The sequence below is a fragment of the Erigeron canadensis genome, chromosome 2 (assembly GCF_010389155.1).
Source record: "Erigeron canadensis isolate Cc75 chromosome 2, C_canadensis_v1, whole genome shotgun sequence".
Classification (NCBI taxonomy): Eukaryota; Viridiplantae; Streptophyta; class Magnoliopsida; order Asterales; family Asteraceae; genus Erigeron; species Erigeron canadensis.
The window spans coordinates 5,996,468-6,013,291 of NC_057762.1; the positions used below are offsets into that span (position 1 = coordinate 5,996,468).

At 33.2% G+C, this 16,824-nt stretch overlaps 2 protein-coding genes across 2 annotated transcripts; both read right to left on the bottom strand.

Moving 5' to 3' along the window:
• Nucleotides 1–1,049: 1,049 nt before the first annotated feature.
• Nucleotides 1,050–4,619, bottom strand: LOC122587466 (ankyrin repeat domain-containing protein EMB506, chloroplastic-like). The gene is made up of 8 exons (XM_043759647.1): nucleotides 4,403–4,619; nucleotides 3,359–3,777; nucleotides 3,131–3,210; nucleotides 2,887–2,985; nucleotides 2,288–2,386; nucleotides 2,110–2,208; nucleotides 1,934–2,032; nucleotides 1,050–1,479 (listed from the first exon to the last, which is right to left on the bottom strand). Exons 2-8 carry the CDS (start codon nucleotides 3,756–3,758, stop codon nucleotides 1,375–1,377), a joined length of 981 nt encoding a protein of 326 aa, XP_043615582.1. The 5' UTR covers nucleotides 3,759–3,777; nucleotides 4,403–4,619; the 3' UTR covers nucleotides 1,050–1,374.
• Nucleotides 4,620–9,218: 4,599 nt separating this feature from the next.
• LOC122588582 (xyloglucan glycosyltransferase 4-like) lies at nucleotides 9,219–12,629 on the bottom strand. The gene is made up of 4 exons (XM_043760721.1): nucleotides 11,752–12,629; nucleotides 11,334–11,642; nucleotides 10,426–10,830; nucleotides 9,219–10,171 (listed from the first exon to the last, which is right to left on the bottom strand). Exons 1-4 carry the CDS (start codon nucleotides 12,430–12,432, stop codon nucleotides 9,536–9,538), a joined length of 2,031 nt encoding a protein of 676 aa, XP_043616656.1. The 5' UTR covers nucleotides 12,433–12,629; the 3' UTR covers nucleotides 9,219–9,535.
• Between the last annotated feature and the right edge of the window lie 4,195 nt (nucleotides 12,630–16,824).

Consider the following 16,824-nt stretch of genomic DNA (forward strand, 5'->3'; position numbering starts at 1 on the left):
CTTGTTTTGTTCTGAATTGGATCAGCTGTGATGATATTGTTGGAATTCTGGAGAGAATGATGTTTTGGAATCTTGGTACTTGGTGGTTTGGTAGTTTAAGTTTGTTAAGTGGGGTATAGAATTGTGATAGAATTCTGATGATTGTTGTATAGTTTTTTGAATTGTTTGAGGTACTTGGGCCTGTCCAAGTTACTGATATTATTGTGTACATATTTGGACACGCCACATTGGTACCGACATGTACAAGGTCGCGCAATTCATGTAACACCCCACACTTAACCAATATTTATAGTTAAATTTTTATGATGAAGACATGTGGCAAAATCAATGGGCAAGATTATAAAAGAAAATAAGTGAATAACACATGTCATTATAGTTTTAGAAAGATTTTTAGGCTAATATTTAAGAGAATTAGTGGAATACACATGTTAAATTCTTAAGGTTTTAGGTTGATTTTTAGGCATATAAGTTAGGTTGATTAATCATTTTCCATATATATAATAAGGACTTAGCATTGTTGTTGACTGCAGCATAATTAGTTGCACCAAGTTAAAAATCATAGGGCTGTGTATATTTATAAAGTAAAAGGGTTAACTTTTAAAATATAATCAAACATTTCTTCCTCGTTGTATGAATGCGGGTCGAAAGCGTATGGTTGCCGGGTTGGTTAAAACTGCACTTTCTATTTTCCCATAAAATATTTTTAAAATACATTATATGAAACGTGTTATTAAAGATATTAGATTTTAAGTTTTAATTATTGTTGAACTAAGCTATAACAAAATAATGACTTATTATTTTCAGAAAAATAATAATAAGGTTTTCGTTAACCTTGTTACATGCATAAAAAGTATAATATTTTATACTTAAACCTCCCCTAATATTTCGTATGACAAATATAAGTTTTAATGCACCCAAATAGTTTATTGGCAGTCATGAGGGTTGTCATTAACAAAACCCACCGATTCGTATGTTTTCAGAACAAACAAAGCTACTTTCTAATTGTAATGAAACAATACGCAGCGCTTTAATAGCTTTTGGATCAGATAAAGCTAAAAATATACCACTTTTGTGTCCTATTCTTTCATTATTTTTGGTTAAATAGTTGTACATATTACATACAGATCTCAAGTAATCTGAGGGGGTCTGGAACAACGATGCAACATTACACAGATTACCAAGGAGTAATGACCTACAACCCACACCTTTCAATTTCCATTCGACCTTGGAAGCAAATTGATACATGGGCATGTCGAGGGAGATCTCATGAGTAGTTATTCTCTCAGCAAATTTCACCATTCAAGTCGCCACAAATAATATGACCACGGTGCTTCTGCTACCAAACTTGAGGTGCAAGTGAGCAGTGAACTGTCATTAGACATAACTGTTTGCTGGTACAAGCTTCAGTAGTTTGGCAAGATCATACGCTTTAAATTCTTTCCCATAACATAAGGCTAGGTCAAGTGGCGTTTTCCCATCCTGAAACATAATAGAGTATAATAAATAAAAGACAATGTCCAACCTTTCATAAGGAGAACCCCAAAATCCAAATTCACAAACAGATGAAGAAGTACAATGTCCCTAAATCCACTGAATTATCGAAAAGTTGCAAGACCTCTTAAAAATAAACATGTGGAGTATATTAGAGCATTCCCTGAAGACCTCATGTATACAACAATAATCTATTCTTATGATCTGATTTAAGAGGTCTTGTGCACTCAAATCCACTTACAATGATGTTTGAGCCGTTATATCTAAACTTATTGTTTAACTAACCCATTGACCCATTAGATATATAGGATAACACATGTCGAAGTTTTTATAAGTAAATGCGTCAAATTTGCTTCTTTAAAAATGTATCACTTTTGTTTCTTGCAGTTATATTAGGGTGTGTGATTGACGATACTAGCACAATGGTACTATAGTGGCTGACCTCATTTCTTCTAGTCTTGTCAGCGCCATTCACAAGCAGAACTTTCGCAATGTCTCTGTTTCTACTTTGCATAGCTATATGCAAGGGGGTCCATCCTTCCTGTCAGAACAAGTATTCAAAACATGGATATACTAAATTGAAGTAAAGAGTTAATGGGAAAATAAATCAATAGTTACATTATCAGCAACATTCACATCAACTTTGCTTTTGATCAGCAACTTCACGGTTTGCATGGCACTCACTTGAACTGCATAATGAAGTGGAGTGGCACCATCCTGTCATGATGACACTTAGTAACTCTGAAAACTTAAAACGGGAAAAAATGATTATGATATTGAAGGAGAAATGTCCAACCTGATCTTGAACGTGAGGACTTGCACCTTTTCTTAAAAGATGACTAATGACTGCCTCCTTTTTACCTATAACTGCTTTGTGAAGAGCAGTCTGGCCATCCTACATCATCAAATTAATTTAACCAAGTAGAAGAAATAGGTCAGCCCGGTTATCTTTTATTGTTAATTGGTAAATTTTAGAACTTGCATAAAGGCAAAAAATCAAGTAGTTTAAAACCAACCCAAGCATACTCAAGTGTATACTACTCCCTAGTGGTAAAAGCTTGGTCTCCAATGGGTGAAAATACCTGGAGATCTCAAGTTCAAATCCTAGGAACAAAAGAATAAACCCCCCATTGTGGCTACAGACTTCAACAACTCCAGACTACCCACAAAGCAGGTGGTCAGGCTGGTCACCCTGGGATTAGTCGGCTCCCAAAGAGAATCGGCTACCTAGGTTGGCCAAAAAAAAAAGTGTTGGTAGGTCAAAACAACTCGCTTTGACCAGCACTATCTTAACCATTTAGGCATTTACCCAATCTCCCCCAACCCATCAATTTCACCACCTATAGGGAGAGTTGCACATTTTTTTAAAAGGTATTGCAAGCCTTAGTAAGTTACCACATCAACTGCATCAATATCAAATCCATTTTCTAGAAGGTTGTCCATGAACTTTATCTGCCCTGCTAAGGCCAGGGTATGTAAGGGGTTCCACTTCTCCTGCGTTATGAAATCTTAGAAGATCAAATTCAATGCTCAAAGCCACTAAGAACAAAACACTTTTCTAATAATCTTTTTACGTTATGAGTGAGAATATATTCTTGTTCTTATAGACTAACAGGAACTTCATACTCTTGAAACGTACAGTTGATATTTTGTCTATATCAGGGGAGTCATTTTGTTGAAATATTGCTAGTTCTTCGGGTGTCAAAAGTTCTTCAACCTCTATATATATAAAAACAAATAATAATCATGATATGGGATAGTATAAAATGCCCTCAAAATCAAAGGCATGGGTTAAGAAATTAGACTGTAATAACCATAATAGTGAATGAAAACAGAAACAAAGGGATAGTCTATAACACAGAAAGACCTTTGATAAGATTTTCCTCAATCTGGCTCGTGGAGAGCTTCTCAATATTATTTGAGGCCTGCAAAGCATTGGTCTCTTCCTCCCAATCACTTTCAAAGTCCAGATTATTTTCTTCCCCTTCCAACTCATCCTCCATTTCACTATCACTGCTATCGGGATCTTCCCAATTTCCTGGTTGGGTGGAAGAAGTTCTGCGTGGACTTACTGCACAAATTTTTTGATATGACTTACCCGCAATTGCATAAAATTTGCACATTCTTTGTCGAATGATTGGACGACTAGTCATTTGACTGAAACTGGTACTGTTGCTGCTACATGGGGCTGAACTTACAGTAACAGCAGAAGAATGTAACACGAATCTAATCAAAGAATGTGCTGTTGAGCATGACAGTACCATCATTTTGTATGTATAGCTCTAACTGCATGGATATGTAAATATCTTATCAGACAAATAAATTAAGGAAGAAAAGATTAGTGACTCTCGAATTTGATATTCCAATAACTTCAATACAAGCGGTTATTGAACCAAACATTTTTTATCCCTTCCCCACCGACAAATAACAGGGAAACTAAAGTGTAACAAGGTAGTAAACTTTGTCGCATTCGTGATGTCTTTTTGGCTAGTCTACGGAAATAGGTTAGGCATCATCACATGGTTCCTAACCTTTATGGCTCATAATCATAGGGGTATCTATTGGAAAAAAGCATAAAGACAGAAAGCAACTTTATTTAACAAACAAAAGTCATGACTAACGAGTTGTTCAAACTTCCGGGACCATTTGGTTCATGGGATTCGCTGGCATCTGTTAGAAATGGAATTTGAATTCGGTCGGTGCATAAAGAAGGAAAGCAACTTAATTTAACCAACAAGGCCTAATTTGCTAACTAACAAACTAATGCTTCAAACTTCCAAATTATCTAAAAACAAATTCAACCAAAATCACACACAGAGAAAGAAAATGTAAAAAAATTCATTTAGGAATTTCATCAAACACCGTGTGTGCATATAATACTACAGGCATAATGAGAGCTGAACAAACATACCTTGAGACGTTAGAAATTGGCTATATGCCGGCAGGCAGCCCTCTCAGTAGTTAAACGGGCGCTTGGTCTGAATAATTATTACTCAATTCAGTTAAAAGGGGTGTTTGTGTTTGGATAAAAAAGAAGCACTTATTTAAGTGAAAACTTCGTTTGTTTCAACACGACATCCGAAAGACTTTCTTAACTGAAAACTTCATTTTATTAATTTGTCTGGTATCTTTTCGGGTAACTAGCAATGAGCATGGCCACGGGTCAGATATGGATCAAGTTTTAAGTAATACCAGACCCGTTTAATAATAATAGTGGGGTAATGGGTTTCTCTACAGATAATTGAGGACCCGAATGCGGCCCAATTGCCCAAAGTTATCGGGTTTTAGATATTCCCATTTTAAAATACAATTGGAATTATGTCGTCATTTACATTAACTAAATTAATTAGAAGTTTATGAGGATCTTTAACTACCATGTTTGCATTTGTTATTAATGCAATTTCCTTATGCTATTTATAAGTCTAAAAGTTATATACAAAAATTGGTTATAAGTTTACAGAGAAAAGTTATTTTGAGAACCATCAAAAAAAAAAGAACGCGAGAACCAATCTGGGTCATACATCTCATCTCTTTTTTTCTTTCTCATCACTTTCATCCAAATTTTTCAAAACGTTTTATCTCACAAACCGTGCATCGTTAGACGAAAAAAAAACCATGGGTAGTCTTAAAATTTCGTCCTCTTTCATTAGAGATGCGACTTGATATACTTTTGACAAACTTTTAAATTTCAAAATTATTTTTTTTTTCGAATTTTTTTTTTACCTGCACATGTGTAGGATGTGTATAATGTATACCCTACACATGTCATGCACATGTGTAGGACGTCCTACACATGTGTAGGATCATGTGTAGGATTATCGCTAAAAAAAAAATTTTTTAAAAAAATCAAAATTTAAAAGTTTGTCAAAAGTATATCAAGTCGCATCTCTAATGAAAGAGCACGAAATTTTAAGACTACCCATGCTTTTTTTTTCGTTTAACGATGTACAGTTTGTGAGATAAAACCATTTGAATGAATTGGGTGAAAATGAGGAAAGAGAAAATTAAATATCATCAAGATCAAAATCAATGGCCAGGATTGGTTCTCGCGTTCTTTTTTTTTATGGTTCTCAAAATAACCCACCCCTAAGTTTACATACCGAATACATATTAAAGAAAAAGAGGTTGCCTAACAATATTTAAAAGTTTGTCATATATAATACATATAGTTATTTTGCGAAAAGATTTTTTTTAAAAAAAGCATGGAACATGGATCGAATTCAAAATATGCCCAAAGAAAATTGTGATCCAAACAAAAAATGACAAGATTGAAAATAGTAATGGGTCAGATATGGCTCATCACTGTTCACTTCCATCATAATTATTAGAGTATATAATATAATAGATTAATGTTAGATAAAACTAATTTCAAAGTTTAAAATAACATATTTTAAAGTTTAAAATAAAATTAATACAAAATAATATAAGAGTAATATTTTATGTTATACCAATACTTTAGGGTTTAAAATGAAAGACTATTAAGAAAAACCTTCTCAATCAATCATTATTTTCGTTTTCTTCGATATATACAAATTTATCTATACTATAACTAAAAATAAATGTTAGAGGTACACTTTGGCACCCCTTGAAGCTTTTTCTAGGCTTAAAACTTTTTCCTAATTACATCATGTAACTAAATATATCCATATTTTCCACATTAATTTAGGTCATTTATGTTATGTATTATAGTCATTTGTACCTCTATTTTGATGTTTTATGGTATGTACGAGTAGTTTCAGATCCATAACAGGTTTTATGGAAGAAAATGGCTAAATATGGTATAAGATGTGCTTGTGGATACTTTCGGATGAATTGCAAGGATGTTAAGATGAAGAAAATTAAAGTTTCAAAGCCTAACTCCCGTTACAAATTGTTAATATGAAGGCATATTTTATCACATTCAACATCTTTGAAGATCAAATTCTCGTTTGGTTCATCTCATCATTCCATTTATGATTCTAGCATTCAGTTGGATTGATTTTTTCATTCGGTACAATATGACTTCAATTATTGTCGATTGTTTTTATCTTTGCATTATGCGTAGCTAATCGTTTAATCATCTACCAATATGAAATGAGACATAATGTGACGGTTGCACTAGTTTATTAATTGCAATGTTGATTTCAATTATCGTTGTGTTGAGATTTTGATGAATTGATTCTTTATCGATTATTAATTTGTTGGTGATATATATGTTCTTCGCTAGTGATACTAGTTGAATATATACACTATTTCAATTGTTTATCTACGAGATGGATACTCGCGCAATGTGGTAGCGGTGGTGGCAATGGGTGGTGACGGTCGCGGTGGTGTAATGATGTGGTTATTAATCTAAAAGTAATTGATGAAATGTGGTAGTATGGTTATTTTTTGGTAAAAAGATGTATCTTTTGTAAATAATTTTATTAAGAGTATTATAGAGATATTAGGTGGAAATATTTAAATTAATGGAATAAAGGAGATAGATTGGATAAATATGGTTGGAAAATGTTTTAGGGGTATATTGGGTAGATTTAGTGTGTGAGTTAAGAATGTGTTGAAAAATTAGGGGTATTTTGGGTATTTTAAAGGTAGAAAGTTGAAAAGAGAGGAGAATAGTTTGTTTTATACTGTAATAGAGTATAGATATAGATATAGAAGTATGGATAATCAATTGTCGTTAGTTTATGGTATGATAGTGAATGCCAATTTATAAAAGGAATCAATTTTTCAACGTGGTAATTAACGGTTGGCGGTACCACGTTGTCGTCACATAGATACAATTGTTAATTGGATAGTCAAACAAACTAGTTGGTTAGATAAATTGTTTTAAGCATTAGTGGTACCGGCTTTTACAAAGGAACTAATTAATTAGGTAATATAAATGATTTTACAAACATTGGTGGTACCAGTTTGTGTCTTTATTTGGCCACGATTATCAACGTCAACTGAATTGAATTTGAGCTTAATTAAAGTACAACCTGAACCATTGTCGAGTGGATTTGAGGTAGATGACTCTTAAGCTTCTGTTTAAAACAAAAACCCTTTTCGATTAATTCCTCGAAATTACTAACTTCATTTCATTTCTGCTAACTGACTTTCAAAAGCAGAGAGACAACACGGTCACAACCCCCCTTTTACTTTGAATTTCATTATTTTAACAACTTCTGTAACAATAGTCCTTGTGTTTGATCTCAGATTTACCAAGTTAACTATATTGTATACGAACGGGTCCACTGCCCGCAAGTGTGTGGTAGTCGGTCGCTAGGTGATTCGTGTTATAAAGTTTAAGACTCGAAATTACACATCATACGCTAGAGCTTTCTCCTTTTTCTAGATCTTTTATATTTTTTATTTGTTTATTAAATAAATAATTATATTTAAAACTCTATGATAAATCTTTTTTTAACAAAACAAATATCCTTAAAACTCTCTCAATAAATTATTATATATAAACCTAAGTATTTATTAGTCATTCTCATTCATATCATTTCTTTTTTTCCTATCTTTAATAAATAAATCAAGTTAAATAAACTTCTAAAAAAATAAAATACCGTTTTTATATCACTTTAATTTTATTTTTGGAATTTTGTTTATGTTTGTTTATTATTTGATATTGAATTGTTATGTTATTGTTATTTTTCTTTTCTTTTAATTTAATTTGTTGTCAATTGTAGTTTGATATGACTTCTTCTACTACAAAAGAGTTTATTATTTTAATTTGTTCATGTTTTGTTATTTTTCACCACCCCGTTGTCACTGCTAGATAGTACCTATCTTATGTGTAAAGATAGACATTAAGACATTAGACCATCGGTAAAAATCAAAGACATACTACGAAAGAAAACATATTTCATATTTTCATGTGTTAAGCATATGATGATTGATAAGGTCAGATTTTAAGGCCGCATATATCATTGCACTTCTGATTCAAACAAACATCCACATTCTACTACACATAAAAAAGTTTGTGATACTTTATCAAAAAGTTATTATATAAATAATAAACAGGGAAGGTTTTTCTTGTTCATGTCATTCGCAAATATGAGTCTTTCATTAGCAACCTAACCGAGTATCCTTGACTTATAAGTTATTGTATAAACAACAAACGGAGAAGACTTTACGGTTTACATTTTCATGTACCTGGGTATTGCATCTCTTGCTAATATCACATCACATCTTGGAATACATGTCTTCTCTTAGTTCCATACTTCCATACATGGATTAGTACTTTCATCATTTTTTTTTTTAACGGCGAGTCAAGTTAAGTGATATCCAGTTGGGCAGATGGTTCAAATATAATAATCCACTCCTACAAATATAAGAATTATTATTCGAACCCTGATAGATTTCCCCAAGGTCTTAACTTTGGTTCAACTAAAGTATAGCAGTGGTTCTCGGCTTGGTCAATATTCATCTTGTTTAGACCTGGCTAGTGGGTCGATATAAGAAAGTTATTATTATTGTGTTTGTATCTACAGTATATGTGTTCTGTTTTGGTTGTTTTCAGCTAATACTCAATCAGTGTCGTACATTAATCTTCGGGTTCATACTACTCGTATTCATTCACTTAATTTGATGAAATTAATTTCGGCCGTTTTCAGAAAAAAGTTACAACTTCATACAAGTCATGCGATGTCCTGATCCTCCTGAACAATTATTCTTTAAGATCGAAACACTTGCTGAAATTTACAAACACAAAAAAAGAACTTAAAAGTTAAAGTGACATCATGATGCTAACCTAAAAATCAATAAAAAGGAAAAATATATTATGTGCAACTCAAGATTTGCACAAATTGAATCTTTATATAACGACTGCTTTGAGTAAGTATCGACTCTCCTACTAACTAAACAACGATTGAAGAAATAGTAACACTTGTAATAACTTATACAACAATAGAACAAAACAAAAAATCAACTCTGATATCATATCGAGTATCCTTCTATATCCAACGAAACACTCTCCTTATTGAATCAGTATGTACCGACATTTGATCCAGGAACCAGCCATTTTCATTTCAATGTTCATCTTCTAACAGTTTTTAAGATTGAAAAGATGGTGTTTTCAGTTTACTTGCTCACCAATTAAGTCTAACCCGACAGCAAGAAACGACAAACCTTGAAAGAGTAAGAAATAGAAATGGATACCATGAGCTGATAAAAGACTTCTTGTGGCAGCAGTAAGCAGTAGGAAAGCAAGTGCAAGTTCTTTCCTGTATATTCTGTTCTTCTTTGCAACAACTGGAGTCTCCTGTTCCTTCAATTTCCCGAGCATTTCAAGTCCTGATTCTGATAACCGTCTCTGGATCTTCTCTTCACTGAAACTCTTAGATTCTCGTTCTGCAAATGCTAACAGATCAGATTCTGATGACCTCCCAGTTTTCTTGGTGACTACCCACTCATATGCACTTCCAAGCTGGAAGAGGCCCGAGACCATTGCGTTAAATTTGGTTACTGACATTGTGTTTTCAAAGAGCAAGTATGGCATCAGGAATGGGAATGACTTTGGGGCTGGTAGAATGTTCAAGATTGACATGGTAACAGGGACGTAACAGATGACCCAGATTGGCAATTCGGCTTCAGGTATGAACATTGTTAATGGTAGAATCACACAGAATAGAGTGAACGAGTAAAAGGGTAGAATCATTTTCCGCAGAAGAAAGAACAAGAGGATCAAGTTTGCTTTTTTCCACTTTGATATCTGCAAAACGATCCGATATTTAATCTTAACGACAATTCTTTTCATAATCAAATTCAGATCAGTGCTAGCAGGTGTGATTCGACCCATTTGACCCATTCTCCTGTGAACTAACTTTTTTTAGTTTTACCTGTTTGACCCGTTAACAGATAAAAAACATAACCTGGACTGACCAGTTTACAGGAAACTAATCAAAATTACTACCTCTATATAAAGCTTATTAAACTTCAAGATTTTGAAAGAAGAATCTAACGAACCTTGGATGCAAGAATTGCAGGGAGGCAGAGACGAAAGAGTTGCATAGGACCCGAATGCCATCGATGTTGTTGTTTCTTATAAGCTTCATAAGACTCGGGCAATTCGCAAAGAACTTTGACATCATTAAGGTAAATAAACTTCCATCCATTCAAATGTGCTCTAACAGCAATGTCCATATCTTCAACTGTTGTTCTTTCAAGCCAACCACCTGACTCTTCCAAAGCTTTGATCCTCCAAACACCAGCTGTGCCATTGAACCCGAAAAAGTTTAGATAGTACCCGTTCACTTGTTGCTCGACTTCAAAATGGAAGCACAAGTTTATGTTCTGCAGCCTTGTAAGTAAATTTTCATCCTTGTTTACAAATGACCACCTAGCTTGAACAAGACCCAAGTCAGGTTTTCCCTGAAATCACCCAAAAATTACATACTATTAGTCTATTACAAGTAAAAATCTTTAATCATTTTCAAGAGTGGCCCTGACGAAATAATGCTGCAAAGAGTCTATTTCAGTGACACAAACCAATCACAGAGAGGGTTTTAACAATCCGAACTAAAAAGGATGGCCTTATCACACCCGACTGCAAGAACTTATTTAGTGGCTCAAGCCACTAACAGATATAGTTTTAATGAATCGATTCCGAATGACTAAACACTAATGTATACATCCAGGCACCAATTTAGATGATACTTCAATCTTAGGTATTTGGAACTTATAATACAAACGCACCGTAAAGGTTGTATTAAAAAATAGTTTTTTTAAGTTACTAGACAAAGAAGTAAACATCATATAGTTTTGCTTAATCACCAAATAATGGAAAAACAAAAAAGTGAAAGAATTGCTAAATATAGCAAGTTAGCATACCCATGAACAATTATTGGTGAGAGACAATCTAATAAGTTGGTTACCTTAAAGTGAGGAACTGTCAGTATAAGGAAATCAGGATTAGGCTGAAAATCTGCATCCAAAATGGCAACAAATTCATAGTTTTTGACATATTCACAAGACATTGCTGAATGTAGATTTCCAGCTTTATATCCTGTTCTAACAAATCTATGTCTATAGATTATATTCACTCCTTTTTCTTTCCATAAATTCACTTCATTTCTTATCAAAATCTGCAGAAGCTCATCACTTGAATCATCCAAAACTTGAATCAAAATCCTGTCTTTTGGCCAATCCAATTGGCAAGCAGATGCAATAGATTGCTGATACACCTTCAGCACACAAAACCCATATAATAAATTAATAAAAAGATTCATAAAATTCAAAACTTGATATTTTTTTGGTAAAATTTAGCCTACTTTCTTGATATTTTTTTAGTACCTCTCTTTCATTGCACATAGGGATCTGAACAAGAACCATTGGAAAACTTTCAGGATCTTCAACATCATAAGACTTATCATCATTAAAATCAATCATTGGTTTAATTTTCTTGAATTTGATCCAAAAGAAACCAATCCCAAGTATGAATCTATCAAGAGATTGAATCAAGAAAAGCAAAACACAAAACTGTGACAACATAGTGATAGATGGAGCAATATATTCAGCTCTAAATGATATCCAACCAAAATATGCCACGTGTACAAGTCCCATAGCTTCATTAGAAACATATCCCAAATCCAAATCCCAGTTTTGGAAATAAGCAATGACTTCAATAACCAAAGCAACTATAGATATAGCAAGAAATGCTCTTATGAATCTATACATAATCTTTTCTTTATATTTGACTTCATCTTTGTTTGAATCTGATAAAGCAATGCGCTTTCTTACAGAAACAAATGTTTTGGAACAACCCATTGTTAACCATGGAAAGAAAGACAGGAATCTTTGTGCTTTTAGTAAAAGTAACCATGAAAACTGTTTAGTACTTGCTGTTTTTTGTTTTTCAAGAAACACAGATGATTCTGTGTCATCATCATTATTGCTGTTGTTGTTATTGACTTCAACTAAAGAGATATTGCTGGTTTTGTTGTCTATTGTGACAACAACAGAATTTGGTGCCATTTTCTTGAAACTGATAAATTTACAAATTCCCAGATGGGATTTTGCAAAAAAGGATGGAAATTTATATTATATATATGTGTGTATATATTGATAATGATTACCCATTAAAGGATTTGTAGTAAAGAGAGATTTTTTGAGGTGGGAAATCTGGATCTTGAGAGAGCTTAAAAAGGGAAATGTTTAGAGAAAGATGGAAGGATGGGGAAGTTGACTAGTCAAAGTTTGTAATTTTTTTAGAAAGGGAAAAAGTAAAAAATAAAAATAAAAGAAAAAGACAGATATAGGTTAGATTTGTGATTTGTAGTGTGGAAATTGGAAGGTTCACAAAAAGGGGGAGATTTGAGGCCTGCAAGTTTTAAATGTGGAAGTATTTGTTTAATTTTATCGATGGATGAAGTGAGGAAGATGCCATGGAGGTTTTATGGTCAACTCTAGTTTGGTCTCAATCATGTGCTGTTGTTATGACATAATACTGGTAATATATTTAGAAATAACTAGTTATATAGTAACCGCGCGTTGCCGCGAGATACGCTGTCTACATGAAAAAATTAAATCGTAACCATGTGAAAGTTATTTAATGAAAATATGAGAACCCAAAAATTCAGTGACAAGATAACCTTTTTTGCAAAATCGTAACCAAGTGAAAGTTATTTGATGATATTATGTCCCAGAAGTGTATCAATATACCAAAGTATAATGAACACAGACAGTTGTAGAGGGGGTGAATACAACTTTTCTTTTTCCTTAACTAACTTTTGAAAATAACTTTAACGACTCAAATATTAATATAAGCAATGTAGATAATATGAATCAATAAAACAGTAAAGCAGTAAATAAACATTCTTGAACGCAGATTGTGGTTTTCAAATGTAATCCTTTATTAAGATAAAATCTATACAAAGAATTACACGGTTGTTGCGGAATAAAGATAACCTACAAATATCTAAACAACCCTTTGAAATGACAAACAACAATCAGAAAAGCTTTCGCTTAAAAGAAGCAGCCCAAGCTGACTTCTCACAGACTAAGCTGTGTGTGAGAGCAAAGAAAACTTTGTGTGAAGAATGATTCAAAGGAATGTCACACATATGCATACAAGGAGTATAGCTTTTATAGGTGAAAGCTCCTTCTTCACTTGGTATCCAATTCAGCCACGTATTCTTCTATTGTTGGACGATCAAGGAATAATCAATCGTGCCTTCATCGTACTTGTGGTCCCCCACGTACACCTGGACATTCTTCATCGTCCAATAAGAGTATGGACACGTATATGTATATCTAATCACCAACCTGGATCCTAGGATTCTTCCTAGTCATGTCATTTATCCCTATCTTCAATCCAGGTTGTTATCTTCACTTGATTGTCAGACACAGATTGGGTTGTTTGTCAAAGCACCAATCTGCCTAAGTGTTCCAAGCTGACTGCTAATCTCAAACTGCCTTCCACTACTAGCTTGGTCCTCTATCTTCAATCCTTCTCTTCGACTTGGATTGAATGCTATGTACTTGTTGATGCAGCTTGAAAAGCACTTGCTTCCATAACATATTACAATACAAAGTTTGAAGCATGATCTGGGTCAGTTATAGATAGCAAGTTGTGTCAGCTTAGTCTGACCCAGATCAGATTACAAGAACCAAAAGATTTCCAAGTGTTTATAGATCCGATTTGTCATCATTAAATTTACATATCATTGGGACTCAACAAATGAAAACATGAGAACCCAAAAAATGTGTCAAGGAAATAAAATCGAAAACTTTAATGTGGGATGAAAGTTAAAAGATAGAAACTTGTACATTCCACACATAACGTACTTGTATATTCATATAGCTTTTTAGTATATTATAAATGAGAATCCAAATATTTAGTGTGAAGAAAATAAAAATGAAAACTTTGATGTGGGGAAAATTTAAAAATGTTATATATAAGAAAAAAAATGGATGAAAATAGTCAAATCAAGTGTTTAAAAAGTAAAATCGTAATCATGTGAAAGTTTTTTGATGAAAACATGAAAATCCAAAAAATCAGTGTCAAGAAAATAAAATTTTTTTTGATGTGTGGCAAATTAAAAAAACGTTATGTATATAAAAAGACAAATAAAAATAGTCAAAACCAAATAGTGAAAGTTAGTTGATGAAAACATGAAAACCCAAAAATTTAGTGTCAAGAAAATAAAAACGAAAACTTTAATATGTGGCAAAAACTAAAAAGATAGAAAGTTTAGGAGGTTAAATTGAGAAATGGTAAAAATTATTATGTGCTATAAGAACTTGTACATTTTACGCATAACTTTAAAGCTTGTACATTCCACGCATAAAGTACTTAAATGAAAATAATCAAAGACCAAATATTTAAAAGTGAACTCGTAACTATGTGAAAGTTGTTTGATAAAAACATGAGAACCTAAAAGTTTAGTGTCACAAAAATGAAAGCAAAAACTTTGATGTGGGATAAAAGTTAAAAATAAAAACTTTAAGGGTTAAAACAAAATTTGGTTAAAATTTAGGGAGTTAAAACGAAAGTTGGTTAAAATTAGTATGTGCTTTAAATGCTTGTACATTTCTGTAACACCCCAAAAATTTTAAGGTAAAAAAAATTAACCCCTTTTTATAATTTTGACATTAAATTAATTTTCTAGTATTTTATTTTTAGATATGAGGTTAATTTAGTTGGAATTTTAGCGGATAGCGGGTAAAATACCCACAAATTGAGAATTGGGTCGTGGCATCCCCTAGAAGTGTCAGCCATCCATTTGATTATGAGTCATTTCCCACTTCTATTCTTCTTCTTCCCTTCATGCATCCCTTCTCATTTTCTTTCAAAATCAAAGATTAATTCATCCAAGTAAAAGATAGAAATCACAATAATAATCATCACCATCTATAGTCTTCATTCCAGAATTTAAAAGTTAGGGTTTGTGGTGAAGGGTGGTGGTGGCCGAAAATTTCAAGAAAAAGGGGAAGAAGGATTTTCAAATTTAAAGTCTTGAATTAGCTTGTTGTTGTTGAGGTATTGATTTCCCCTTAATTAGTTTTCATCTTTCTCTAAAAATTAGGGTTCATGGAGTGAACCAAATTGGGGTTTTTTCTAGATTATGAATTATGGTTAATTATCCCCAATTCCTTAGTTAACCTAGTTGTCATTGAACTATGTGATGCGTTTGATTATGAAATTGATAAGTTCATGTGAAAATTTTAGTTAATGAGAAAGGATGAATTTTTACTAGTCATCGAAATGTGGATGAAAATGGTAGGTTGAACTACCTAATGTTATTGTTAAAGATGAAAATAACTCAATGACAAATGAGTTGGGTTTTGGGTTTAGAAAAGGCTAGTGATTGAGAATGGCTAGGTTGAGCAAGTCATGTTGTGAACATAAGCTTATGGACTTTTATGTGTTGATCATAGGTTGAAGCTTGTTGTGCATTATCGTTTTAGCTTTATTGTTTGAGTAGCGGAGGAGGTGAGTATATTTGCATACCTTTATGTATATGTTGGATCAATTGACCACATGATGTTGAAGTCTTTTGTCCATGGGTGGTATTTGACCACATCATGTTGAAGTTTATTTATCCATGTGTGGTAATTGATGTGGCATGAGCCCATATGGGGCATTGTGATTATGAGGCCTAAGAACCTCCGGGGCCTAAGAATCCTGATAGTTGATATGATATGAGGCTTAAGAACCTCCGGGGCCTAAGAATCCCGATAGATGTGATTGTTATGATTGTTTAGCTTATATGGATCCATATATGTGTTGTCAGTGTGCAAGGTGAACATGTAAATGTGACATGACGGTGTCGTAGGTTACATGTAAAAGTCCTTGTACTTTTACCTCCTTCGTATTCGTAAATGTATGCAAGTATATTCACTAAGCCTTTGCTTATATTTTTAGTTGTTTCCCCTTTTATAGGTACTTCCGGAAAAAGGAACTAGTGTTGTTGATTGGAAAGAGTTGATTAGAGCTTGAAGTTGGTTTTTGCAAGACTTGAAGGTATTAGGTCATTCTTGGTTGAATGACAACTTTTGGTTTAGAGGCATAGAAATCCCCCTCCTCATAGCTCTTGGTACATTTTGATTTGATGGTCATATTTTTGTTAAAATTATGAAATTGATCAGGTGTAAAGTTCTTAGAAAGTTTGTGAAGTTACACTTTGGGCGAAAATAGTGTCAAAATGGGTAAATGACCCATTGATGGTGTTCATGGGATTTGAAACAAGATAATGTTGTAATTATGTTTAAATGTGTCTATGTAGTTGTTGTCAATCTCTGGAATGTGTTTTAAGATGTTGGTTTTGAAATTTGAAGGTTACAAGTTTGATCAAGTATTGAAATGGTTTTAGGGTTGCTGAACAGCAGTGGGGGTGGTTTTGCCCACTGCAGCGCAGTGGAATC

Excerpts from the sequence above, each read along its gene's own strand:
- LOC122587466 (XM_043759647.1), bottom strand. The coding sequence starts at position 3,758 with ATGATGGTACTGTCATGCTCAACAGCACATTCTTTGATTAGATTCGTG. Across the intron at positions 2,209-2,287 it reads GTCCTCACGTTCAAGATCAG|GATGGTGCCACTCCACTTCA; the intron begins GTTGGACATTTC and ends TCATCATGACAG. Across the intron at positions 2,033-2,109 it reads ATGTGAATGTTGCTGATAAT|GAAGGATGGACCCCCTTGCA; the intron begins GTAACTATTGAT and ends TTGTTCTGACAG.
- LOC122588582 (XM_043760721.1), bottom strand. The coding sequence starts at position 12,432 with ATGGCACCAAATTCTGTTGTTGTCACAATAGACAACAAAACCAGCAAT. Across the intron at positions 11,643-11,751 it reads CTATGTGCAATGAAAGAGAG|GTGTATCAGCAATCTATTGC; the intron begins GTACTAAAAAAA and ends TGTGTGCTGAAG. Across the intron at positions 10,172-10,425 it reads CTGCAATTCTTGCATCCAAG|ATATCAAAGTGGAAAAAAGC; the intron begins GTTCGTTAGATT and ends ATCGTTTTGCAG.